At 46.7% G+C, this 22,818-nt stretch overlaps 1 protein-coding gene across 1 annotated transcript in view; it reads left to right on the top strand.

Moving 5' to 3' along the window:
• The window catches only part of NAV2 (neuron navigator 2), a 382,500-nt gene that overhangs the window by 350,403 nt on the left and 9,279 nt on the right, over positions 1 to 22,818 (top strand). Inside the window, exons 23-36 of the mRNA XM_037522590.2 lie at positions 1,315 to 1,398; positions 1,792 to 1,903; positions 3,201 to 3,346; positions 5,643 to 5,815; positions 10,770 to 10,923; positions 12,035 to 12,197; positions 12,934 to 13,034; positions 14,999 to 15,094; positions 16,792 to 16,960; positions 17,956 to 18,191; positions 19,578 to 19,732; positions 19,904 to 19,975; positions 21,325 to 21,521; positions 22,391 to 22,509. Of these exons, the coding sequence (XP_037378487.2) occupies positions 1,315 to 1,398; positions 1,792 to 1,903; positions 3,201 to 3,346; positions 5,643 to 5,815; positions 10,770 to 10,923; positions 12,035 to 12,197; positions 12,934 to 13,034; positions 14,999 to 15,094; positions 16,792 to 16,960; positions 17,956 to 18,191; positions 19,578 to 19,732; positions 19,904 to 19,975; positions 21,325 to 21,521; positions 22,391 to 22,509 (1,977 nt within the window). The remainder of the gene's footprint in view (positions 1 to 1,314; positions 1,399 to 1,791; positions 1,904 to 3,200; positions 3,347 to 5,642; positions 5,816 to 10,769; positions 10,924 to 12,034; positions 12,198 to 12,933; positions 13,035 to 14,998; positions 15,095 to 16,791; positions 16,961 to 17,955; positions 18,192 to 19,577; positions 19,733 to 19,903; positions 19,976 to 21,324; positions 21,522 to 22,390; positions 22,510 to 22,818) is intronic.

Raw genomic sequence — 22,818 nt, 5'->3', positions numbered from 1 at the left:
ACAGTTAGGGGAGGAGCGTCTTCCTAACCTGCTTCTATTCTTTCTATATGTTTTAACCATCTTCTAGAATTTTTACAGCATGATCAAATCTTCCTTCTCCCAAGACACTTAGACATCCTGTGCTGGATCCCTCTGCATATCCACCCATTCGCTCCGTCTTTGGTCACTCTCTTTTCATGCCTCTTCCTTACCCCCCAGAGTCCATTCCTGTTCTGCAATTCCATGACAGTTTACATTTTCCCTTACATTGTTTCATTTAATATTTTTAATAGTCCTGGGAGGAAAATAGATATTGTTCTGACTTTACAGATGAAACCATATCCAAGAGGATTAATGACTTATCCATTCTTTATTCTTGATTTTAATATTACCAGAATCCTCAGTCAAGCAACTAATAGCCCATGTAATGTACTGCTCTGTGTCCCAGAAGAGGGCTAAGTGTTGAGACACAAAGTTGCATCATGACCTTGAAGAGGGTTGCAGAGAAGGTAGCAAAGACATCACATTTCTCAATTCTATAAAACAGTTCTGTTTCACATTTTTAACATTTGAAAATTGGATTCATATTTTAATTACAATCTACAGCATTTTAAAAATGGCTTAGCAGCATATGAAATCATGGTGCATCTGATGCTGTGTTCTCACAGAGGTATATAGAAGTTGCAGGGGAGCTCTGGGGAAAGTCATAACTTCCTAAGGGAATATGTCTCCAAGGAGGTAGCAGATGGGCCTTTCAATAGTTTTTTATTAGCCAGGATTATAACAAGCAAAATATGTCAACCGCTTTGTTCATTCATTCGACAAATGTGCTCAATGTGAGTCTCTATGGTAAACTTGGCGCTTGGTGGATGAAAGGTCTTCCTGCAATGAAATAGAGGACAGACATGAACCATCAGTCTCAAGCCTACATGTGTTCTTGACTATGATACCACAAAACACATATCAGCAGTCCAGTGTGCTTTTGAGAGTGAATATGAGGGAACCAGTCCATTCTGGGATGTCACAAAGGCATGAGCTGAGATCTCTTGAAAAGGATATGTAAACATTAGCGAGGGAGGCAATTAGGGGGAAAACATTCCAGATGGGGAAAGCCTATATAAATGCTCTCAGCGGAAGCAGCAATGGTGTGTTCAAGGACATAAAGACTAGAGTATTGGATCCCAGGCAGTGGTGGGGCATGGGTTAAAGAGGCTGAAGAAGTGGTTAGAAACTAACTCACATTGTCCTGAGAAGGACTTGGGATTTCAGATGCCAGCACACTGTAGCCACTCTGTCCTTGCAAAGTGGTATAACTCAGGCTGTCTTTCTCCGCAGGCTCATCTGGTGGCAGCCTTTGAACAGAGTCTCGGAAACATGACAATCAGGCTCCAGAGTTTGACCATGACAGCTGAGCAGAAGGTAAAGCAGGAAGGATACTTTTTTTTCCCTCCCTGCTTGGAGTTATCAACAAACCTAAAAATCTTATTCTCCTTTGTTTCAGATATTTGTAAATATTTCAGTATACCTCTTGAACTATTAGAGTTGAACCATAAAAGCTAGTCACTTGAGTCACAATATCACCATAGGACCTAGATTGAGTGGTGGTAACTGCATTGGCAACAGGTCACTTTGTCTATTCCTACTGTCTTCATGAGTCACATATACCAGTTCAAAATGGATCCAACTAATGGTTTAAGGCACAGGTTTTGTGGAACTCCTAATAACCCACCCTCCTCAACTGAAGCTAAATTGGACCTCAGCTGAACTCTCGAATGATTTTTAGGATGACCAATATTTTGCTCTGTTCCTCAGGATTCAGAACTGAATGAATTAAGAAAAACCATTGAGCTACTAAAGAAACAGAACGCAGCTGCCCAGGCTGCCATTAATGGAGTAATTAACACACCGGAGCTCAACTGCAAAGGTAAAGGAGTAGTAGCAGCCTCAGACTAACCACCTGCCTGCCCTTAGGAGCCCCTCCTGAGTGTATGAAGCCACCTCCCTCCCTGCCAGAGAGTAGGTACCCGTGTCAACTGGACAAGTCCAGAAAGGCAGACACTCATAATCCATTTACTTCTGGCTTCTAGGAATATAACTATTCCAGCTCACCCTCTTCTCAATGTTTCCTAAAAATGGAAGAAAATATATTTCTCAATGGATTGGCAAACTGTCAGATGCTTCACAGCCCTTAATTTCACTGACACTTTGATGTTTGCATATTGATGTGGGGTAAACTGAAATGGTTCCGTTTCTTATTTATCCAGGAAAGTACTTCTAAATGAACTGCTTTGTCCTTGTATCTAACTTGGTGGGGTGAGTGTAGGCATGAGGATGAGTTACCGACTGCATTAATAATATTAACAGTAATAAGAGCAAGACTAGTGATAGCTGACATTAGTGGAACACTCACTGTGTTCTACGCACTACACCCTATGTTCTAATTATCTCATTTTCTTTCTACAACAACCTTATGGGTTGGATGGATGAGAACACTGAGTTTCAGAGCCAAGATTGCTTCCAGAGGTCACAGAAAAGGAAAATTCTGAAATGTATTTTTAGGTCAATCTGTCTGACTCTGAAAACAGTGTTTCTCGAAGACTGGGCTTGGGTGTAGTTCTGCACTTGTAGGAAGATTATCTGCCAGCTTTATTTCTGCATCACAGCCATGTTGAGCAGGGCTATTTGTGGTATCACTGTAACTGCAGGTATCAGGCCTCCTGGAAAAGTGGTGATTGAGTTGAATTGGGAAGGACTGGCAGGAGCTGACTAGGCAGACTAGAGGGAAAATAGCAGTCCAGAAAGAGGGTACAGCACAGGTAAGGTCCTGAGATGAGATGGACTTGGCATTTCCAAAGGGCCAACAGGCTAGGGAAGCAAAAGAAGGGATGGCTGACCAGATAGGTGACTACTGCCACAATTCAAATACACAGTTTGGTGCCTAATTAAAGCTTTAGAGAGCTGGTGTTGGAGAAATTCTCTGTGAGTCACCCCAGACTCCTGTTTTGTTAAGTGGAAAGAGAGAGAGCCCTCCTTTGATTGACCAAAGAAGGCATAGCAACCACCTGTTCAAGAACCTTAAAAACCAGCATCAGGGAACAGAAAGTAATGCCTAAAGTGAAGCATCTAGTGGTCCTCGGGTGTGTGGACGTAAGTGTGGGGCTATCCCCAGGGAAAGAGCAGAGCTCAGGCTGCACTGCTCATCTCCTGCCTTGGGTCCCCAGGAAATGGCAGCGCCCAGTCTGCAGACCTGCGCATCCGCAGACAGCACTCCTCCGACAGTGTGTCCAGCATCAACAGCGCCACCAGCCACTCCAGCGTGGGCAGCAACATCGAGAGCGATTCAAAGAAAAAGAAGAGGAAGAACTGGGTGAGCGAATATCCAGAGACTCTCGTGGGGACTAACAGAGTCCATTTCGGAAACACCATCCCCCCAGATAGAGCCCAGGCTCACTCTTAGCTTCAGGACATTTCACCCTTGGGTGATAAACCCAAAGAAGTGGTTTGTGGATAGGTTTCTACTCAAATCAGTGTTGTGCCTGCCAAACACTAGGATTCATGAAATCACCACTCCCTTGAAGTTTTTCTGTTTCATAAGACTTGATGTGAGTTTTCATCTTCCATTTCATATGTGTCATTTCTTCCTCATCCTATGTTGGCCACAAAGTTTCAGGTTCTAGAGTGAAGCTGCTCTTCAATGGTTTCTCCTTAGTTAATTCCTCAATATTTTTTGGAGTGTCTGTACTAGTTACTCCCTCATTAACTATAATCTTTATCTATTTAGTTACACAGCTGCCCATAGCAGCATTAAATCACCCATCTCTGAAAATTTTGACCATGACCTATAAATAAAAGCTTCAGAATGTAATTTAGTACTTAACTGGGGGCAAGTGGATAGACCCAGTCTGCAATGAAGTGTTGTCCAACTTGCTATAAATCCCAATGACCTCCTTGACTTCCTGTACAGTGGTTTATTGAACAGTTCGCCTGTTCTCTTGGGAAAATTCTACAGCCCCCTTCCACTTTTTTTAAGTTTGCTGTTGAGACAGTGGCGTCCTGGTTCCCAGGTGGTGCTCCCTCTCTCAGGAGCAGGGATTTGCTGCATGGGTCCCATGTTGGCCAGTGCTCAGAGCCCCCTCTGTGAATGCTGACAGCACTATGCTCCCATAGTGACTTCAGTGTCTTCGTTCGTTCCATATACTTCTCACTCATTCTGTGTTATCTTGGATGGGTGGCGAGGTCTAGTGACAGAGTTGAGGATTGAGTAATTTGGGTTCCTGATGACTGGCATTGGAGGCTAGCTAAAACACCAGCTCAGTGCAACCCTCATCATTCTGATTAAATTTTTCCATTGTTACTAATGGCTGTTGGTCAGTTCATTTACTATGACAAACAAGTAGGATTAACTCCTCTTGCTGTTTCTAAAATTGGGGAGGATGATTCTGCCTGATCTTTGTACTCCTTGCTTCCACCTGCCGTTTTACCAGATGAGGAGGCTAGGCTTTAGGTTGGGGGCTTGTATAACAGATCCTCCTGTTTTTATGACTACACTTTGAAAATATGATCATAAGTAAGAATGGGAGAATAATGGGATCTAGATTTACCTATAACGTGTGGTCATAGATGAAACAGTGATGGGAGAAAAAACCCATTAATCCGCAATGGCCTATTTTCTGAATTTCTCAATGGCTGGGAAAAAAACCTTTTTCCCAGAATGATTAATAAATTTCTTTAAAATAACCTCTTATCTGTTGTTAACATTGAGAGGGCTAATTCCCTGTGTATGTTATCTCACATGTGTGCAAGGACAGCAGGAACTCGAAGTTTAACTCATAGAGATAAACAGTCATGTTGGGACTAGTGCAGCAGTAAAGTTACCCATGCTGAGACAAGAATACCTGCTCCCCCCCACCCGCCAAAAAAATAAAAAGGTTAAGGCATAGATGACTGATAAGACAAGAAAAGAGTGAGAGCTGCAAGAAGGTAGAAGCAGTCTTTTTAACCAGACATGGAAGCTAGAAGATCTTGGACTGTAGTGGACTTCCAGACCCATTGTTCCTTTTCGTTCATAATGGAGGCACAAGCCTTTTAAAGATTCATGATCCTACTGGAAACCTCCACTGTATGTGCTACTTATTATTAGCTATGTCATATCTGAAAAGTCCAAAGCTTTCCCTATCACTGGCTTTCTCTGTTAAAAATTGTCTTTTTTCCTTCCCCTTCCCCATGTTTGCTTACGTTTTCTCTGGCAGGTCAATGAGGTAAGCAAGACAAACATTAATATCAGATACCAAGCTAACCCATCCACTGATAAGACTAACCTCACCCGCATCCGTTACCGTGTCTGAGCATCCCGCTTTGTTGCTGTGTAACCTCATCCTCCAACATCCGTCTGCTGAGCCAGGCCCTGTCTCGCTGTTGGCATCTAGTCTTGAACCAAGAGTAGGCATGGAATGTTCCCCATAGGTCAAGTCCTTGAGCTGTCAGCACCAGATAACTCTTCCTCCCTTAATGCACTGATATGAGAGAGCTGTTGGGAACCTCTTTCTTTGGTTGGGGGGAAAATCTCGGGACAATTAACTGCTCTTTGGTCTGCATGTTTCTAGTTTGCCAAGGCTTGTGCATCAGTTGCAGCCCCTGCCAGGCTGATGGTCTTGTGTATTCAGTTACGCAGCTCCTTCAAGCAAGCTTTCGGGAAGAAGAAGTCCCCCAAGTCAGCATCCTCGCATTCAGACATTGAGGAGATGACGGATTCTTCTTTGCCTTCCTCACCAAAGTTGCCACACAACGGCTCTGCGGGATCCACCCCACTGCTGAGGAATTCCCACTCCAACTCTCTGTAAGTCTGTCCACTGGGATCAGATGACATCTCTGGCTGCTAGGTGCTCTCTCAAATAGGAATGCCAAGACCCCTGTTACTGTTTATCTGCTCCTTTAGGGTCCTTTCTGTTTTGATTTCTTAGGACTATACTGTTCTTTCAGTGTTTTAGGACTGGGGAGACGGAAAGAGAGAGGAAACTTTGGTTTTTGTTCTAGTGTCAGTTTCTTCTGCTTTATTTGTCGCACTGAGATGATGGCTGATACGCACTTATCCTATCCTAAGGATTGAACGAAGTAAATGGATGTGAAAGAGCTACAACCATCTTGCTGAGAGGGGGAACAGGTATTATGAGTGTTTGCAATTTTTGCTGAAATTCTGATTCTGACTTAGAGAGATTGCAATTCTCTTCTTTGACCAAAATTTGGTGTTCACTCTGAGGTCAGAACTCAAAATGAAGAGCTACAGTAACAACTCTCTTGACCAAAAGGTCCATATTTCATAAAATAAGCTTCCCTACTAAATTTTATTTTTTAAAGGATTTATTTATGCATACAAGAGCTGGGGTGTAGGTCAGAGATGTGGGGGGTGAGAGGATTCAGCAGAGACAGAGTGGGGAGCAGAACAGGTAGATTGACTGAAATACACTGCTGAAGGGGGCAGCAGGCGAGACAGGAGAGGTCTGCTGCACCATGTGGGTCAGCTCCCTGGCCGGTGATTGAACTCATGCTGCAGTGGCTGCCAAAAGCTTGATAGTGCTGAGATCCAAACCCTTGTACCACCAGGGATGGCCTCCCTAGTAAATTTTAATTGGTACAGCTCTCTTTGGGAACACAGTTCTGTTCAATGTGACATGCACATTTGTTCACTTGGCACTGGTTTAAGTGCTGGTCCCTTGGCTGCTAGTTCCATGAGAGGTCGCCTATCAACCTCCGATGACCCGTCTGATTACCCACTGATCTGGTAGGGGCACAGGGAGATAGTCCCATACCCCATCTAAAAACTAAGACCTAGACTCTAGAGGCAAGAGCAGGGCAGGGATGGCTTGGGATGGGCAGATGGGGACAGATGGCACAGCTGGCTCCCTGCAGCAGTGACAAAGATTGCTCCTGTCCTGAAGGTCTGAATTCCTTTAGATAGCTTGGGGTATTTTAAGCCAAGAATGAACAAGAGCTGGAGCTCAAGTCCTCGAGTTATCCGCAAAATGAAATGGTACCTGGGACAAGAGGACTGCTGTGGCTGGGGTCAGAACAGCCGCTGAACTAGCGTTAGCCAAGGGAGTAGGGCCGATGCAGACACCTCAGCTTCCTCATTGGCCACAAGAGTTCTGCTTCAACTGCTTCAACTGTGTGAGGTTTGAGACGGCAGCCAGCCTGGTGTTCCTGTAGGCATAGATTTGGGCAGTGTGGGTGCAGAGGTAGAATTGAAAGCTGGGAAACCGGAAGGATCCTCCAAGAGGGTGAATGAAAGAGGGAAGAGCCCGAGGGATGAGGACCAGGCTCTGGGAGCTCTGCTATTTGAGTTTCAGGAAGTAGAGCAGCCAGCAAGGTGGGAAGAAACTCGGGAGCAGAAGAAAGAAACTTTGGAGGAGGGAGTGGTAACCGGGCCAAGTGCTGCTGGGCAGCCAAGTCCGAGGAGGAGAGGGATGTGCCCCAGCTGTATACAACTCCCAGCAGCCATAGCGAGAACTCTCCCTCCAAACCGCTTTCCCCATAGGGGTTGGGTGGGGCAGACTCCTGGCTCCCCAGCCGTTTTCTGACATTCCACAAATCCATGGACACTGGAAATGTTTGTTTTTGGTCTCGCTTTCCAAAGGGTGGGCAGAGAGCAAATGCTTATTTCCAACCTTGAAGGGTTTGTAAGAATGTGCAAATCTAGATGTGAGGGGGAGTTCAAAGAAAAAACCAAAGGCAGAGGAATCGGACAAAAAAAAAACAACAGACCCTGCCCTATGGGTGAAAGGAATGGCTGTGTGGGGAGGCAGCATTCCCCACACTCATGGCGTTTAAAATTAGGTATGCCACCCCCGCCTGCTGGGCAGGACAACGGGAATCCACTGGGATAACATGTTAGGAATCTGGTAGGAAAAAAGCACATCAGGTTGCTTTAGGATGTTTTCTACAAAGTGGACAAGCAAATAGTGCCTGCTAGATACATGTCAGCAGCCAGGACTGTAAGCAGACCTACCAGGGGTGATTCTGATCCTGTCATTTATAACGGGCATGTTGATCTCTCTATGCCTCTGCCTCCCTGTGTTTAAGATGGTGATAAGGGCCTCCCTGGTAGTGCAAGGGGCTAAGCACCCCACTATGAAGCTATCTGCAGCATTTGCAGCACAAATTCGATCCCTGGCCAGCCAGGGAGCTACCCACATGGCGCAGCAGACCTCTCCTGTCTCGTCCACTGCTCCCCTCAGCAGTGTATTTCAGTCAGTCTGCCTGTTCTGTTCCCTGCTCTGTCTCTGGTGAATCCTTTCACCCCCCGCACCTCTGGCCTATACCCCAGTTCTTCTATGCATAAATAAATAAATAAATCTTTTTAAAAAATAAAATGGAGATAATTATGGAGCTAGTACACAAAGTTAATGAGATAATTTGTTTAATATGCCCAGCACAGATGCTTCTGTGTTCAGTAAGTGGTCATCATGGTTGATTGGTGTCAATAGACACAAAATGAAACTAAGAACCCTGGCGCTGAGGCTCCAGCAGCCATGCAGAGGGTAACTTGCTAAGTGCAGTCACAGTCACAGTTTAGTGCAAGAAGGAAGTGAGGGCGAAGGCTGTCTTAGGCAGCAGGATAGAGGCTAACATCATCTCTCTGTTGTAGGACATCCCTTTTGTGTCTATCTGCGATTGCTGTTTCTAAAAATTAGCTACTCTGGGGCCAGCACAGCCGGGCCTTCTTCTCTTAGTGCAGTTACTCCCAACATAAACTCTCTTCGTTTTAGTTTGCTTTCCCTTTGTTAAGTCATCACTTGGCCAAGTTTTGCAAAGTGAGCTTGTGATATATTCCACAGAGTAGGTGCTGAGGAAGTACTTTCTCTTGCTGAGAAAGCTGTCAGGGGAAAGGCACAGAGTGAAAGGCACAGAGTGAAGGAGACTGGAACCTAATGCCTTGCTGTGGAGTGCTGGGAGAGCAGAGTCGTGTGAACCAAGCCAACTCTTCTCTGCAGTGAATTGGAGCTTTCAAGACCTGTGCAGGACACAGTTTGGCTAAGACTCTACTGTCGAAATGGAATTTTGGTCTGGATTTACACTCCATTTACACCAGGAGACCACGGTCCTGTCTCCCAAGAAAGAACCAGTTTTAGCGAGGCTCCCCTGAAAACCTCCCAAACCACCCCCCCAAAAAGTATGACTGTATAGCTAGAAACCACAGGCTATTCAGAGCACAAAAAGCCAGGAGTCCGTGGAGCGGAGGAGGAGGATGATCTGAATTCTAAAGGCATTTCTGTGTCTCTAGCCTTTTAGTCCCAGATCTGGTGGACTCAATTTCTTAAAGGTATAAGGTGGGAATAAGCATAACATCTTCAGGAATCCATTGCAGATTTCAGAAGAATTTGAAGTAGAGAAGCTTCCTTGACTGCTGATAACTCTTATAAAAAAAAACTAGGAGATGGTTTTCCTTCCTTTGTAACTCCAAAATCACAACAGTTCAGATGCAGGTCAAAAAAAAATAGCAACCCCAAAATTTGGCTGTTCAGGTGTTACATTTTTTTCCCAGTCCTTTTTGCCCCTGAATTACCATTCTATCTCTTTTAGCAATTACAAATGGTTTTCTTTTGGCCATTAGCATTTCCACACCCTCCACCAGTTTTACGGGTCAGTTTTGTTTGGCCCCAGATCCGTACTTGGGTCTTGGAGAGTGGGCGCTCATGATTTTTTCTGCGACCACATGCTCACCATGTCTTTCAGAAATAATCAGCTTCAGTTCTGTAACTTTATGAGCTTGGGCAGTGGAGGGGTGGAGGAGGGAATCTTTCCTTTTTTTTTTTTTTTCCTATCTTCAGTCCAAGAAATGTCAAAGCATTCTACTCTGGATTACCCTCACCCCAGAACCTATAATCTTTGAAATCAACTGAACCTTTTCCTAAACAGAACTCTCTTTTCTAACATAGCAGTTCATCATGACTGTGACCTTCCTTTTGTGCTGACTTGCCAGGTATCTGACTAGCAAACCTAACTGATCAAATAAGGACCCCAGCCAGGAAGAGACCACCTCTTAAGAAAGAGACTCAATAGGACTCCAGGGTCCCCTTGATCTAGTTACAGTTGGGAGGGAAATTCAGCCACTCACCCTGCTGCAGAGTTTTCAGATGAAACTTCAGCTTCCACATCACATCAGCCTTTCTGGTCTCTTACTACCTAAAGATGTTTCTCTTTATTGCCATGAGCTTTTTAAATAGTGTGGGGCATGAGGAAAAAAAAATGTTGCTCTCTCTAGACACTTCTAGAGGAACTGGTTTTAGAATGTGACTGGATACAGACTCTCTATCTATAGCTTTAGGATCTTTCTCCCTTTCTGGCAAATAAAAATGACCCTTCGGCTGTCTGAACTTGGAATGTCTAATCTTTAAAACAGACAGTTGACCTTGCTTCTCAGAGTAGGTTTAGATCTCAAGGCCTGCATGGTGTCATTATAGGGGCCCAGCTGTGTACACATTTGAGGGGCGTTCAAACCCCAAAGGTTTTGCTACTCCCTTTTTCCAGCCTTCTGTTTATTCCTAGGAATTCTGCTGAAAGCCACACTAAAGTCATGCTGAACACTGGCAAGTGTTCTGCAAAGATAGAGCTGGAAAAGCAATAAAATCTGTGAATTTCAGGTGCTTTGGTATTGTCACCTCCAGGGAGCTATTGGACAGCTGCTTTTACTGGGTTACTGCTGAACAAAACCAATGATTGACTCAGGCCAGTGCTTAGTGGAGGACTAAAAGGAGGTGAACTCAGAGCTGCTTTCTTCTTGTCTCTCTCCCTAGCATTTCAGAGTGCATGGACAGCGAAGCCGAGACAGTCATGCAGCTCCGAAATGAGCTGAGAGACAAGGAGATGAAGCTGACCGACATCCGCCTAGAAGCCCTCAGCTCTGCACACCAGCTTGACCAGCTCCGGGAAGCCATGAATAGGATGCAGGTGAGAGCCCGAAGCTTGCACCTAGCCCAAAGCTGTCAAGAAGGAGCACCAGGAGGCTGGTCTCGCCACACCTCAAGGACTTCATCAGCCTCTTTCTTTTTGCAGACCTTCCCACAGAGTCCTCAAAGACCAGTCTCTCCAAACCACGAGAGTAACCATGCCCTTTTGCATAAGACTTTCAGAGCTCACCATTACCTCCTGCATGAGGCACAGGCTCCTTCACCTGGTCTTCAAGGCCTTCTATAGGATCCTTTCACTCTTAATCTCCTACCCACCCCACCCCCAACTATACTTTCCAGATTCTTCTCACCAGCCCAAGAGAGCTGCTGTCTGCACCCTTTGCATGCCCTAGGAATATGTTTCATGCTGGCCAGCTCCTGGGATAGCCTTCTGCCCCTTCATGTTGGACCCTCCTCTTAAGGCTTGGCCTGAGGCTCTTCTGCACAGTCCTGCAGCTGAAAGAGCCCTTGTCTGAATCCTTACAACTTTGTTCTTAACAGCACATCTTACCTACTGCCATGGGTTAAGGCATTTGGGTCTTCCAAACTAGTATCTTCTGCATTCTTTTCTATAGATATAACATCAGTGCTTTACCATAATAGACACTTCATAAATAATCATAGACTGCTGCCCCCTATGGTTTTTACTAAATAAGACCTCACTGGAGAACAGCATTTCCCAAAGGAGGTTCCATGGGATGATCATTCCATGAGAGTCCTGGGAAAGAAAGCTCCTTGAGAAAACTGGCAGATGCTGTCCTCTCTCAGATTCATGGTGCCCAGCAACTCTAAAAAGAAATCTATCAACCAAGAGTTTCCCAAACTTCTTAGATTCTAAGACTTTTTCACTGAGCACTCCGGCAACACACTCCAAGACACATTTCTGAGGTCCTTTCAAAGGCCAACTTTCTGAAAGGAGGGGCCCACCCTTGCCCAGCAGGTGTTGTGGCTACAGCCATGGCACCACTGAATCTCTCTGACGGTATGACTTACTCAGCCACAGGGGGGGATACCCACTGGATCCCTGCAGGGTACTTTGCATCCCTCCTCTAGAAAAGGCTTGTTCACATTACATCCAGCTAACAAGTGGGCTTCTCCCATACTCATTGCAGAGTGAAATAGAGAAGCTGAAGGCTGAGAATGATCGGCTGAAGTCGGAGTCTCAAGGCAGTGGCTGCAGCCGGGCCCCCTCCCAGGTGTCCCTCTCTGCCTCCCCGAGGCAGTCCCTCGGCCTCTCCCAGCACAGCCTGAACCTCACGGAGTCAACCAGCCTGGGTGAGTGGCATTGCAGGACGGGTGGGGGGACAGGGCAGGGCCTGCAGCTGGCACGCCAGTCTCCAAGTGAGAGCCCCAGGATAAGCAGATGGACAGATCAAATGGAGAGACAACAGGCGCGTGTGCACTTGGGGAGTGTGTGTGTCTGGGTGTGCGTCTGCTACCAACATGAACCCAGCCGTTAGACTGCTGTCATGCTTTGCTCCAATGCCCGGTATCTCCAAGCCATGAGCTTGGACCTCCTCACCCACCATGCTGAGTTCTGTTTGATGCATTTTAAGAGGCTGACCTGCTAGCTGAAAGCGGCATACCAACCCCATAATAGCAGCTCCCAGTTGGGCAATGCCTTGGTCTGTGACCGTCCTGCCTTCAGGATGGACTCCAGCCTGGCGCAACAATTAGTGAACATGATCTAGGTTTTCTTTGTAAGCATATTGAGGCTGACGCTTTGATTTTTTTATCCATGATGCTGCTGTTGCTATCGTTTTGGTTGAGTCTCTCCCTCGCACTTCCATTTGGCAAGGTACATCGTCAGCCTGCTGGTTCCTTGGTTGGTCCACCATTGGTTCTGTGATTGCATTCTCCATTCTGCCCTCTCCCCTTCCCCTGCCCCCACTCCTTTTCCCCTGCACCCCGACACCTGGTTTGTCCCGCTGTGCAACAAGCAGCGGGGGTGTCAGGAAGCCAGCTTTGCTGTCCCCTTGTGCCTAAGGCTGTTGATGTTTTCCATTCGCAGACATGTTGCTGGATGACACTGGTGAATGCTCGGCTCGGAAGGAAGGAGGCAGGCATGTTAAGATAGTTGTCAGCTTTCAGGAGGAAATGAAGTGGAAGGAGGTTAGTTGGATCCCTTTCCCTGCTCTGCCTGTCCCTTCCCCAGGTAGAAGTATCTAGCGTAGTGTTTTCATCATAAAACCTCAGTACCTAAGGTGACTTGGAAATGCCGCTAATGCTTTCCTTTACTAGCCAAATCCCCAGCAGCATTTTGACACAATTAAAGTGAGCCAGCGGCCCTTCCCCCTCTCATGTTTGGAAAGTCTAATAGACTATTAAAAGTGGTCCCATGTTGTGCTTTCATGTAACTAATTAAACACTAACATCAGTCAGAAATGGCTTTTCTGAATTTAATAAAGTCCCAAACCACTTCAAAGGCAGCCAAGCACATTTAATGCAGAAGGTACAGAAATAGACCAGGAGCACTGAGTTCTGCAGTCAGCAAGGCTGCTGGAGAATTAGGAAGCCAGGTTTGCAAGGCCGAGGTAGCCACAGTGGGGAGCAAGGAGCTGCTGGGGCACCCTCACTCACTCAGCCCGGGCAATCTGAGTTTTCTGAGTAGTTTCTGTTACCTTCAAGAGTCTCGAGGTCATTCCTACTCCCCTTTTGACTTCACCAGAGAGTATTTTGGGTTAGAGGTGGGGGTTGACCATCAAAGTTGATCTCTAGCCAGTGATTAGATCCAAAGGCTGCTGTGAAAGACCATCTCTCATATAAGTGAGAAAAAAGACCTCATGAGTCACTATTTCAAGTCCTCTTGAGTGTTTGTTATTTTTCAAACTCTAGCCAATACTGTAGTAGTCTCAAGACATCTAGGGAATACACAGCACCCACCAAAGCCATGTCTGCAGCCATACTTTCATTTGCCAGGGTATTCTGCTTTGTGGCTGGCGCTGTAGTCTTACTCACAGGGCAAGCCCAGAATTTTGGAATTTCTAGGAGCTTTAGCATCCTCTAGCCTAGAAATAGCCAGTAAGTAGCTCCATTTGCAGAGCTTAGCTAATGAAATGATGGACTCTCGAGGGAAAATTCATTCTTATAGCATTCTTATAATACATGCAAATGAGACCTTTGGATGCATGTTCTAGTGATCATCAGCATGGATGATAGAACTTACATTTTATGAAAGTTTATGAGTCACTTGTAATCTGTGTACTATCCCAGATCACCACAGCCTCCAGATGAGGTTGTTTTACCTCAAGGCAAGTGATGGGGCCAGACCATCTCATTGTGAGACTGGTGCTCTTTTCTCTGTTAATTTTGCTGAATTGTGAGCTATACCCCATACCCACCCCTCTAATTCTTCATCTATGTAAGCTTGTCAAATAGTTCCTTTCCAACAAAATGGAACATTCTATTAACTTTAATCAATGTGATCAGTTAATCCCCACTATGCAGAGCCCAGTGGGCTCTGAAAAAGATCCTTTTGTGAACTTCCCCAAGTTTTACTAGCTTCCTGAGTTGAGCATCTTTTAACTTTTCATTAGAAGAAAAGCAATAACATTAAAAAATAAAAGAAAAAGAAAATAGAACTGTGTCTATCCTAAAGTTGTTAAAGATGCAGCAAGGAGCCAAAATTGACACACAAATAAAATATAAATACCAAAAAAAATCGTGTGTACAGAACTGGTGAAGCAGTATGAGCTCTGAACTCAAAGGGTTAATCATTGAAGGCTTCCTGGAAGAGGTGAGTTTGTAAGCAAGGTTTGGAAAGGGAGAGATGATAGGAGAGAGGAAAGCAGGGGAGAAATATATGATCTATGCACTAAATGAGGTTCACAATTAAAAGGTTCTAGATTCCATAGAGGCGATCCTCTCTTCTGGCCCACAGATTACTGGTTTAGCAGTAGAGCAGGGGAAATTTTTAAGACTATTGCGTTCAACCTAAATGATACCTGGTTTTAAGCAAATAGGACTTTTAATCCCCTTTGAAGCCATAGGTGGAATTCTAACACAATCTGAGTCCTTGCTAAACTGTCAGGAGAGAGTCATCTGTTTTTCACCTGCATACATTTCCTTACCCTTAGGATTCCAGACCACACCTCTTTCTTATTGGCTGCATTGGAGTTAGTGGCAAGACGAAGTGGGATGTGCTCGATGGGGTGGTTAGACGGCTGTTCAAAGTAAGTGTCTCCAGAAGGTGGCTGCAGAAAATACCCCTGAAGTGGGGCCCCTGACTTGTGGGAAGGGGTGGGGTGGCTTGTAACTTGAGCTGGCCATTTCTTGTGCGTTGTCCCCTCCTATATTCTTATGCTACTGAGACTTGTCCCCTGGCCCTGAAGTGAACAGGAGGAGGATGGTAAGAACAGATGTGATTGCCCCGTCCCATCTGACCCTGGCAGTGGTTGGTCACTCAGCGAGAGTCTTTTCCTACACTTACATCTATCTCAGCGAAACTGCTAATGTCCAAGTTCTCTCTTGACCTTAGAATTCTGTCCTGTTGAATATGTTTTGGAACATGTGATCTGGCTTAGGATAAAACATCACCTTTCCACCCTTCATTTTGGGGCAATTTGATCTGACTTGTTCATCATCCTGTGCCAACACTCCAGAGTCTGTGATTTGTGCCATAAGGGATATTAACATCTGGTCACTGGCTAACAAACGGTGTTGGTGTATTTTTGATTCATTCCCATCATATCACAGGAGTGGGTGTTTGGCACAGGAGAAATAACTGATGAGTTTTGGGTTGAACCTTAAAACAAAAGTAGCTTGAAGGAAGCTTTTGGTACATTCCTTTTATTGCTTGACCTGAAGTCAGTCAACAACCATAAGTGTGAATTAATCATATCCATTAAGTGATCATAACCCACTTTTCTTGTGCCAGAGACCATGCTAAGCCCTTTCTTCACATTAATTTATTTCCAGACCTGTGAGGAAGGTCCTGTTTCCCATTTCAAGGGACCAGCTTGGGTCCCTGCCTAACATCATAGATCTGGGGCTCAATCATGTTGGTCTAGTTGAGTCAGTCTGACTTCAAAATCTGATATAACTAGTAGACTCTAGTCTCCTCAAATCTACATTCAGAGAAAATCCTGTTCGCTGACTGAAGATTGGTCCCCATCTTGGCAAACCAGTCTCTGAAATGCTTGAGCAGACCTGTCCTCCTACCGAGGTCAGAACTTTGCCTCTGCTGATGGGGAGCTGAAACATCCTTGGATCTGAAATATAACAGTTGGACTGAAAACAGCCTGTGGTGCATCACAGGGGAGGAAGCGAGGTCACTAGAGGTGGCGCCTGGGACTGGGATTCCATTTCAGTCATAGACTGGCCACCACACAGCCCTGGACCTCCATTCCAGTCTCCCGACCTACCACCTTTTGCTCAGTCACCCCCAAATTAAGTCCAGTTTTCGTTTTTAGAGTTAAGAGCTGCTTTTCTCTCATAGCCCTGGGTTTTGCACCCTTTATCATCAGTATGATGTCAGGTTTTGGTCTCAAGAAGGGGCTGATGGAGAAATTTCTTACAGAATTTTGTTTTCATGAAATTCCCAGCACCATTCCCAGGCCCTGATGTCTTCAGGGCTTCAGCCTAACTTTTCCCTGCTTAGTTCATCCAGACTAAACGCTTGCAGAGTCCTGTTAGGGGTTTTGTGTTTCTCCATCACTAACCAAATAAATCAGTATTTTAAGAGGCCTGTGACAGAAGGCCATCTTTCCCATAGAAAGTTACCTCTTCTCTCCCCCAGTTCCAGAGCTCGATTTCAACTCAGGCATCAGCCAGGAAAGACGAGGAGATGATCGTAAATCACCCACTGAAAGCATGAATCACAGGCAGACTGCAGCCACATCTTTGATGGGGGTCTTTACTTTTTTTCCAGGAATACATCATTCATGTCGACCCGGTGAGTCAGCTAGGGTTGAACTCAGATAGTGTTCTGGGCTACAGCATTGGGGAGATCAAACGCAGCAACACTTCCGAGACGCCTGAGCTTCTTCCCTGTGGCTATCTGGTCGGGGAGAACACTACCATCTCTGTGACCGTCAAAGGTAACTCAGTCTCTGCAGCGGTGGGAGTTTTCAGGAACTGCAATTTGCGTTTTGGGACTTGGCCTAAGATACTGTGGCCTTGATTTTGTTTGTGCAGATATATGTGGGTGGGGGTGTTTTTCCCCCTTTAACCACAGTTATTCTTATCTAAGCAAGTTAAACAGTCTAGATTTTTCACCCACCCTAGGAAGCAATTTAAATTTATTGCTGAAATTACCTAACAAAAGGTCCCATTAGCCTGATGACTCTGTGAAGATGGAATCTTAATAACTATGGAAACCCGGCTCTTCCAATATGAATGAAATATCTTGCCAGCGAGCCTTGGACACAGTCCCATTTTACAGATGGGAAAACCACGAGTTGCTATAGGCTGGAGGGGATCGCTCCAAGCATCCTGTTGAAACTGCTGAGGCTCTTGCCCACGCGTGGTGCAGCTGGAGCTTCCAATTGCCTCATCGCCGGAGACGTGAACCCCCCAGGCCAAAAGTGTGTTCCATGGAACTCTAGGCCCTCCACGCTCTCTGTGGGGGAAAAACAAAGTTGCATGGCCACATAAATCTGGGAAATGCATCATAACTGCTGTTTAGGTTTGGGGGCCAAAGGGGGCAGGAATGTTCTAGTACAGTGAAGGCTCTGATCTTAATGTCCTAACTCCTGCCTTTTAAAAGACAGTTACATCCAGTCTGACACAAATTTATTTGATGGTCAACTCTCCCTCCCCCCTCCCCACTTTTTAATATTTTATAAATCACCTAAGTAAGGAATCTGACCGTGGCTTTTAAAGTGCAGTTTTGGAGTGGTTTTATCTCCCGGTTGGAAGGTTCTTCAAAAACGCCCATCATTCCCCCTCAGCAGGAACCACTGCCTTGTCCTGCCTGTGACAGCAGTGCCTCCCTGCTGGAGCTTCACATGGCCTTATCTTGCTGGTGTGTGAAGTTCCACGGAGAGCTGCCCTTTCTACAAAGCCCCTATCACTTCTGACCTCTTAAATGCAGGGCTCGCAGAAAACAGCCTGGATTCCCTGGTGTTCGAGTCCCTGATCCCCAAGCCCATCCTGCAGCGCTATGTCTCCCTGCTGGTGGAACACAGGCGGATCATCCTCTCTGGCCCAAGTGGCACTGGGAAAACATACCTGGCCAACCGGCTCTCAGAGTACCTGGTGCTTCGGGAGGGACGGGAGCTGACAGACGGGGTCATCGCCACCTTCAACGTGGACCACAAGTCCAGCAAGGTGAGGTGGTTGTTTGGAGGCCGCTGCCCAGTCATTGGTCACCCCTTGGCCCTTCCACAACAGTTGCTGCCACTATCATCCCAATGGGAAAGTGGTGTTTCCTTTAAACTCTCCTCTGGTTATAAAAGGCCAGTGAAGGAGGCAGAATGGGGCTCTCAGAAGAATGGCTTTGAGGGCCTCTTTGGTGGCACAAGGAGTTAAGCATAGCACTGTGAAGCTGTCCACAGCCTCTGCAGCATGAGTTCGATCCCCAGATGGCCAAGAAGCTACCCACATGGCACAGCAGACCTCTCCTGTCTCGCTCACAGCTCCCCTCAGCAGTGTGTTTTAGTAGATATGCCTGTTCTGCTCCCCACTTTGTCTGGTGAATCCTTTCATCCCCCACACCTCTGGCCTACACCCCAGTTCTTGTATGCATAAATAAATAAAAATCTTTAAAAAAAAAAAAAAAAAAAAGAATGGCTTTGACCCAAAACTTGCCAGTGAGAATTTCTATCTATAAGTCAATCTAGTTCATGTATTATGTCCCCACATATTCATGCATTATGAGCCTGATGTGATGCTCAGTGCTAGTGGTTTTTTAGTGGCCTCCCAGGTGTGTCCATTTCAATTTACTGAGAATTTATCTTCTGCGCACTAGCTGTTGTTGCTTTTCCAAAGTGAAACCTCTTTCGTGGGACACCAGTAGCAATAGTACTAACAGCAGTTCATATCGACAGACTACAGCAGATGGGTCCCCTGCTATATGGATCTACTGAAGCTTCTGTATAAAGTGCTCTCGGGCAGGTGCTATGGAATAGAGCTCCTGCTCCTCCCTTAGGTGCTTATTGGCAGGTTGGCATTATAAGAAATATCTGCAAACATAGTCACACTTTTTTTTTAAGATTTATTTATTTTTATACAAGAGCTGGGGTACAGGCCAGAGGTGCAGGAGGGTGAGAGGATTCACCAGAGACAGAGCAGGGAGCAGAACAGGCAGATGACCGAAATACACTGCTGAGGGGAGCAGCAGGCATGACAGGAGAGGTCTGCCATGCCATGTGGGAATCTCTCTGGCCAGCCAGGAATCAAACCCGCGCTGCAGAGACTTTATAGCGCTGTGCTCAACCCACTGTGCCACCAGGGAGACCCACTGTCACACTTTTAGAGAAGTGGTGTAACAGGGCTGCAAAGCCATGGCTGAGTATTATCCCCCACAGAGCAATGCTTCTGCCCTGGGCTGAAGATTCTCTGTCACCTTGTGAATGCTGGAAGTCCCCAGCGTGTGTTCAGCTCTCACCTCTCAGCCCGCATGGGCCTGGGCTAAGTGAACGCTGTGAACTTGAGAGTCTTCTCTGGGATATGCTCACCCACTTGTCCTTCTCTGGTTTTCTGGGGCCACCGCAGGAGCTGCGCCAGTACCTATCCAACCTTGCTGACCAGTGCACCAGTGAGAACAATGCGGCGGACATGCCTGTCGTCATCATCCTAGACAACCTGCATCATGTCAGCTCCCTGGGTGAGATCTTCAATGGGCTGCTCAACTGCAAGGACCACAAATGGTAAAGGCCTGGACCTTCTGGCCCTCAAGAGTGCCCACGCATGGCATGATCCACACAGGGAGTGGTGGCAGGGTGGGGGGCAGGGCAGGCAGCCATCCACCCAGACACCCGCGCTGAGGGCCGCCGTGAGCACCTGCTCACAAAATTCTTTGTCCCTTTGTGTCCCCACAGTCCTTACATAATTGGCACAATGAACCAGGCTACCTCTTCCACTCCTAACCTGCAGCTTCATCACAACTTCAGGTAAGATGTCACTGTCCTGGTCTGATTAGGTGACAGAATGACAAAGAAGGAATGTAAGAAAGAATAAGCAGAAAAGCTATTTTGAATACTCTCTGTGATGTGCTGGGCAGTGTAGAGTTAAGCTACACTGATCCCAGTTTCTCATTTAGCTCTCTCAGCAGCCTCAGGTGGTTGAGATTTATCCTTCTCAGTTTACTAATGGGGAAACTGGGGCTCAGAGAATCAAATCACTTGTGTGAGGTCACACAGCCAGTCAGTTGGAAGGCTGACACTAGCACCCATTTCTTTGACTCTCAGTCCTAGGGGAGCAGCATCAGCACCCTCCCCCGCTGCACAATCAGTGGCACATCCCTCTCACCCAAATGGGCTTGAGCAGCGAAGGCTCTTGCTTGGGAATGTCTCCACGTAGCTGGGTCTCTGGGCCTTGGAGCTCTAGCTGCTATGAGTCCCTCATAATGATCAGAGGACTGTCACCTCCTCCAGGCCCCTGGGATCATAACCCACCTCCGCACCTAGACTGTACCGGGCTTATCCATGCTTTCTCTTAAATATCCTGCAAGTCCTTGTTCCTTGTCCTTCCCCTGTGACTGTCGCATTATCTCTTAGTATGCAGCTGCAATTATTTTCTACCCAGTATGCCTGCCTGCATCTTCCTGCCTGGCCCCCACCCTAGCCGTCTTCTGAGCATTCTAGAATTCAGATCTGACCATAAAACTTCCATGCTACCTGTGTTTTCCCATTGCTTCCAGAATAAAATCTAGGTGACACTCTGGTTACCCTGAACCCTTGACAGTTTCCCAGATAGCCCACACTTTTCCTGTTTCTCATGCCTCTGTGAATGTGCCAGCAAACTCTCCATCCTCCATGCCAACCCCACACTCCTGTCTTTCTTTATGTGGCTGCTGCATTCACCTTTTTGGTCTCAGTCCAGACATCTCCTCCAAGGAACCCTCCCTGACTTCCAGGTTTCATTGTGTCTTAGTCACTTTTATAGCTCCATAGCTCAGAGCAGGGGGGCCAGGTGCTCAGTATTTAGAGCTCAGACACTGGAGCTGGACTGTCTTGGTTCTAATCTTGGCTCTTCTAGCTGTTCACTCAAACAGGTTACATAGCTTGTCTGTGCCTCAGCATTTCCATCTGTAAATGGGATGGCAGTGATAATCTGTGTCATGGGGATTCCATGGGGTTTATGAATTAATATGACTGTGTTCAGAATAACATTTGGCACGTAGTAGGTCCTATTTTAATATTGACATAGACAACTTCCCTTTCTGATTCTTTGATTCTTGATATTAGTCGTCATTTTTGTCACCACCACCACCCTGAAAAGCCTTCCTTACTTTCCCCAGGTGGGTGCTCTGTGCCAACCATACAGAACCCGTAAAGGGTTTCCTTGGCCGGTTCCTGAGGCGGAAGCTCATGGAAACAGAGATCAGTGGGCGCGTACGGAATGTGGAGCTGGTAAAAATCATCGACTGGATTCCCAAGGTCTGGCATCACCTAAACCGCTTCCTGGAGGCTCACAGCTCCTCGGATGTCACCATAGGTAGGTGGGAAGCCAGGTGGAGCAAGCAGTGGGCTGGTTCGGGTGGGGCTGCTCCTGGAGGCCAGGCCTCAGATGAGGGTCAGGACAGCACCTTGCAAGGCCAGATGTCGCACTGCCCTTGCAGAGAGATAGGGAGGAGACTGACCCCACACCCCAGTCATCCATGTCCTCAGGTTGTGACTCCACCCCTCTTCCCTGCCCAGTGTGCCAGTCAGACCTGCCCAGGGAGACATGATCCCACGGGGCTCAGGAGGAGCCCACCCCAAGGCCCCTCAGTCAAAATCACCATTGGGCCTGCTTTGCTGTACACAAAAAATTTACCAACATTCTGACACTTAGGGATTTAGAACAGAGGAAGAAACTTCACTGACCATCCCACCACCTTGACCTAATCATTTCACTTGAGCTTATATTTTTCTGTCCTCGTCCACACACGTTTCATGTAGTTGCAATCATAGTGGATGGATTGTTCTTCTCTTTTCACCTCACATTGTCTCAGGAACATTCTCTTGCCACTCAGTTTTTATCATTATTTTAAAAGACTGGAAAGAAATCAAACCCGGGTGTCCCATGTGCTTCCATTCTCCCCTGTGCTTCCATTCTCCAAGATCAGGCTAATCATACTGCAGTGAGCATCTTTCTCCAGAAGCTCCCTCTTTTGGGTAATTTCCTAGAGGGGAGTGGTCCCAGGGTGGGGGTGAGAGAGTCTTAATTCTGTGCTGTGCCCCCCGCCTGGCAGCTGGGATTGCTGTCATCACTCAGAAGACCCAGGGTCCCTCCCATGTGGGCAGCTCAGACTGTGGCTGCATACACCCCCACCCCAGCCCACCCCCGTTTCAGCTCTAACTGGCTTTCTTTATGGCCTCCAGGCCCCCGGCTCTTCCTGTCGTGCCCCATTGACGTAGATGGCTCCAGGGTGTGGTTCACTGACTTATGGAACTACTCGATTATCCCCTATCTCCTGGAAGCTGTCAGAGAAGGACTCCAGGTAAGCACACAACCCGCTGGCCTCCTTGACATGGGCGGCTGTTCTGGTAACTGGATGAGTGGTCTTTATCTCCTTCAGGAATCTGACTGACATGAGGTGATGACCCCCCAGCTTCAGGCTGTCAGTCTAGCTCCGTGTCGGGCTCCCTTGGCTGCCAACTCTGGCTCTGCTCCTTGTTAGCTGTGCAACCCCAAGCAAGTCTGTAGCCTGTGTGGGCCATAGTGCCCTCATGGTTCGAAGAGGAGGACAGTACCCATCTGCCAGAAAGAGTTACTATGCACACTGAATGAAATCATACCTGCAAAGTGC

This window comes from Talpa occidentalis, unplaced genomic scaffold (assembly GCF_014898055.3).
Source record: "Talpa occidentalis isolate TD23 unplaced genomic scaffold, MPIMG_talOcc4v2.1 talOcc4.3, whole genome shotgun sequence".
Taxonomy (NCBI): domain Eukaryota; kingdom Metazoa; phylum Chordata; class Mammalia; order Eulipotyphla; family Talpidae; genus Talpa; species Talpa occidentalis.
This window is presented reverse-complemented; position numbering and strand designations above follow the sequence as displayed.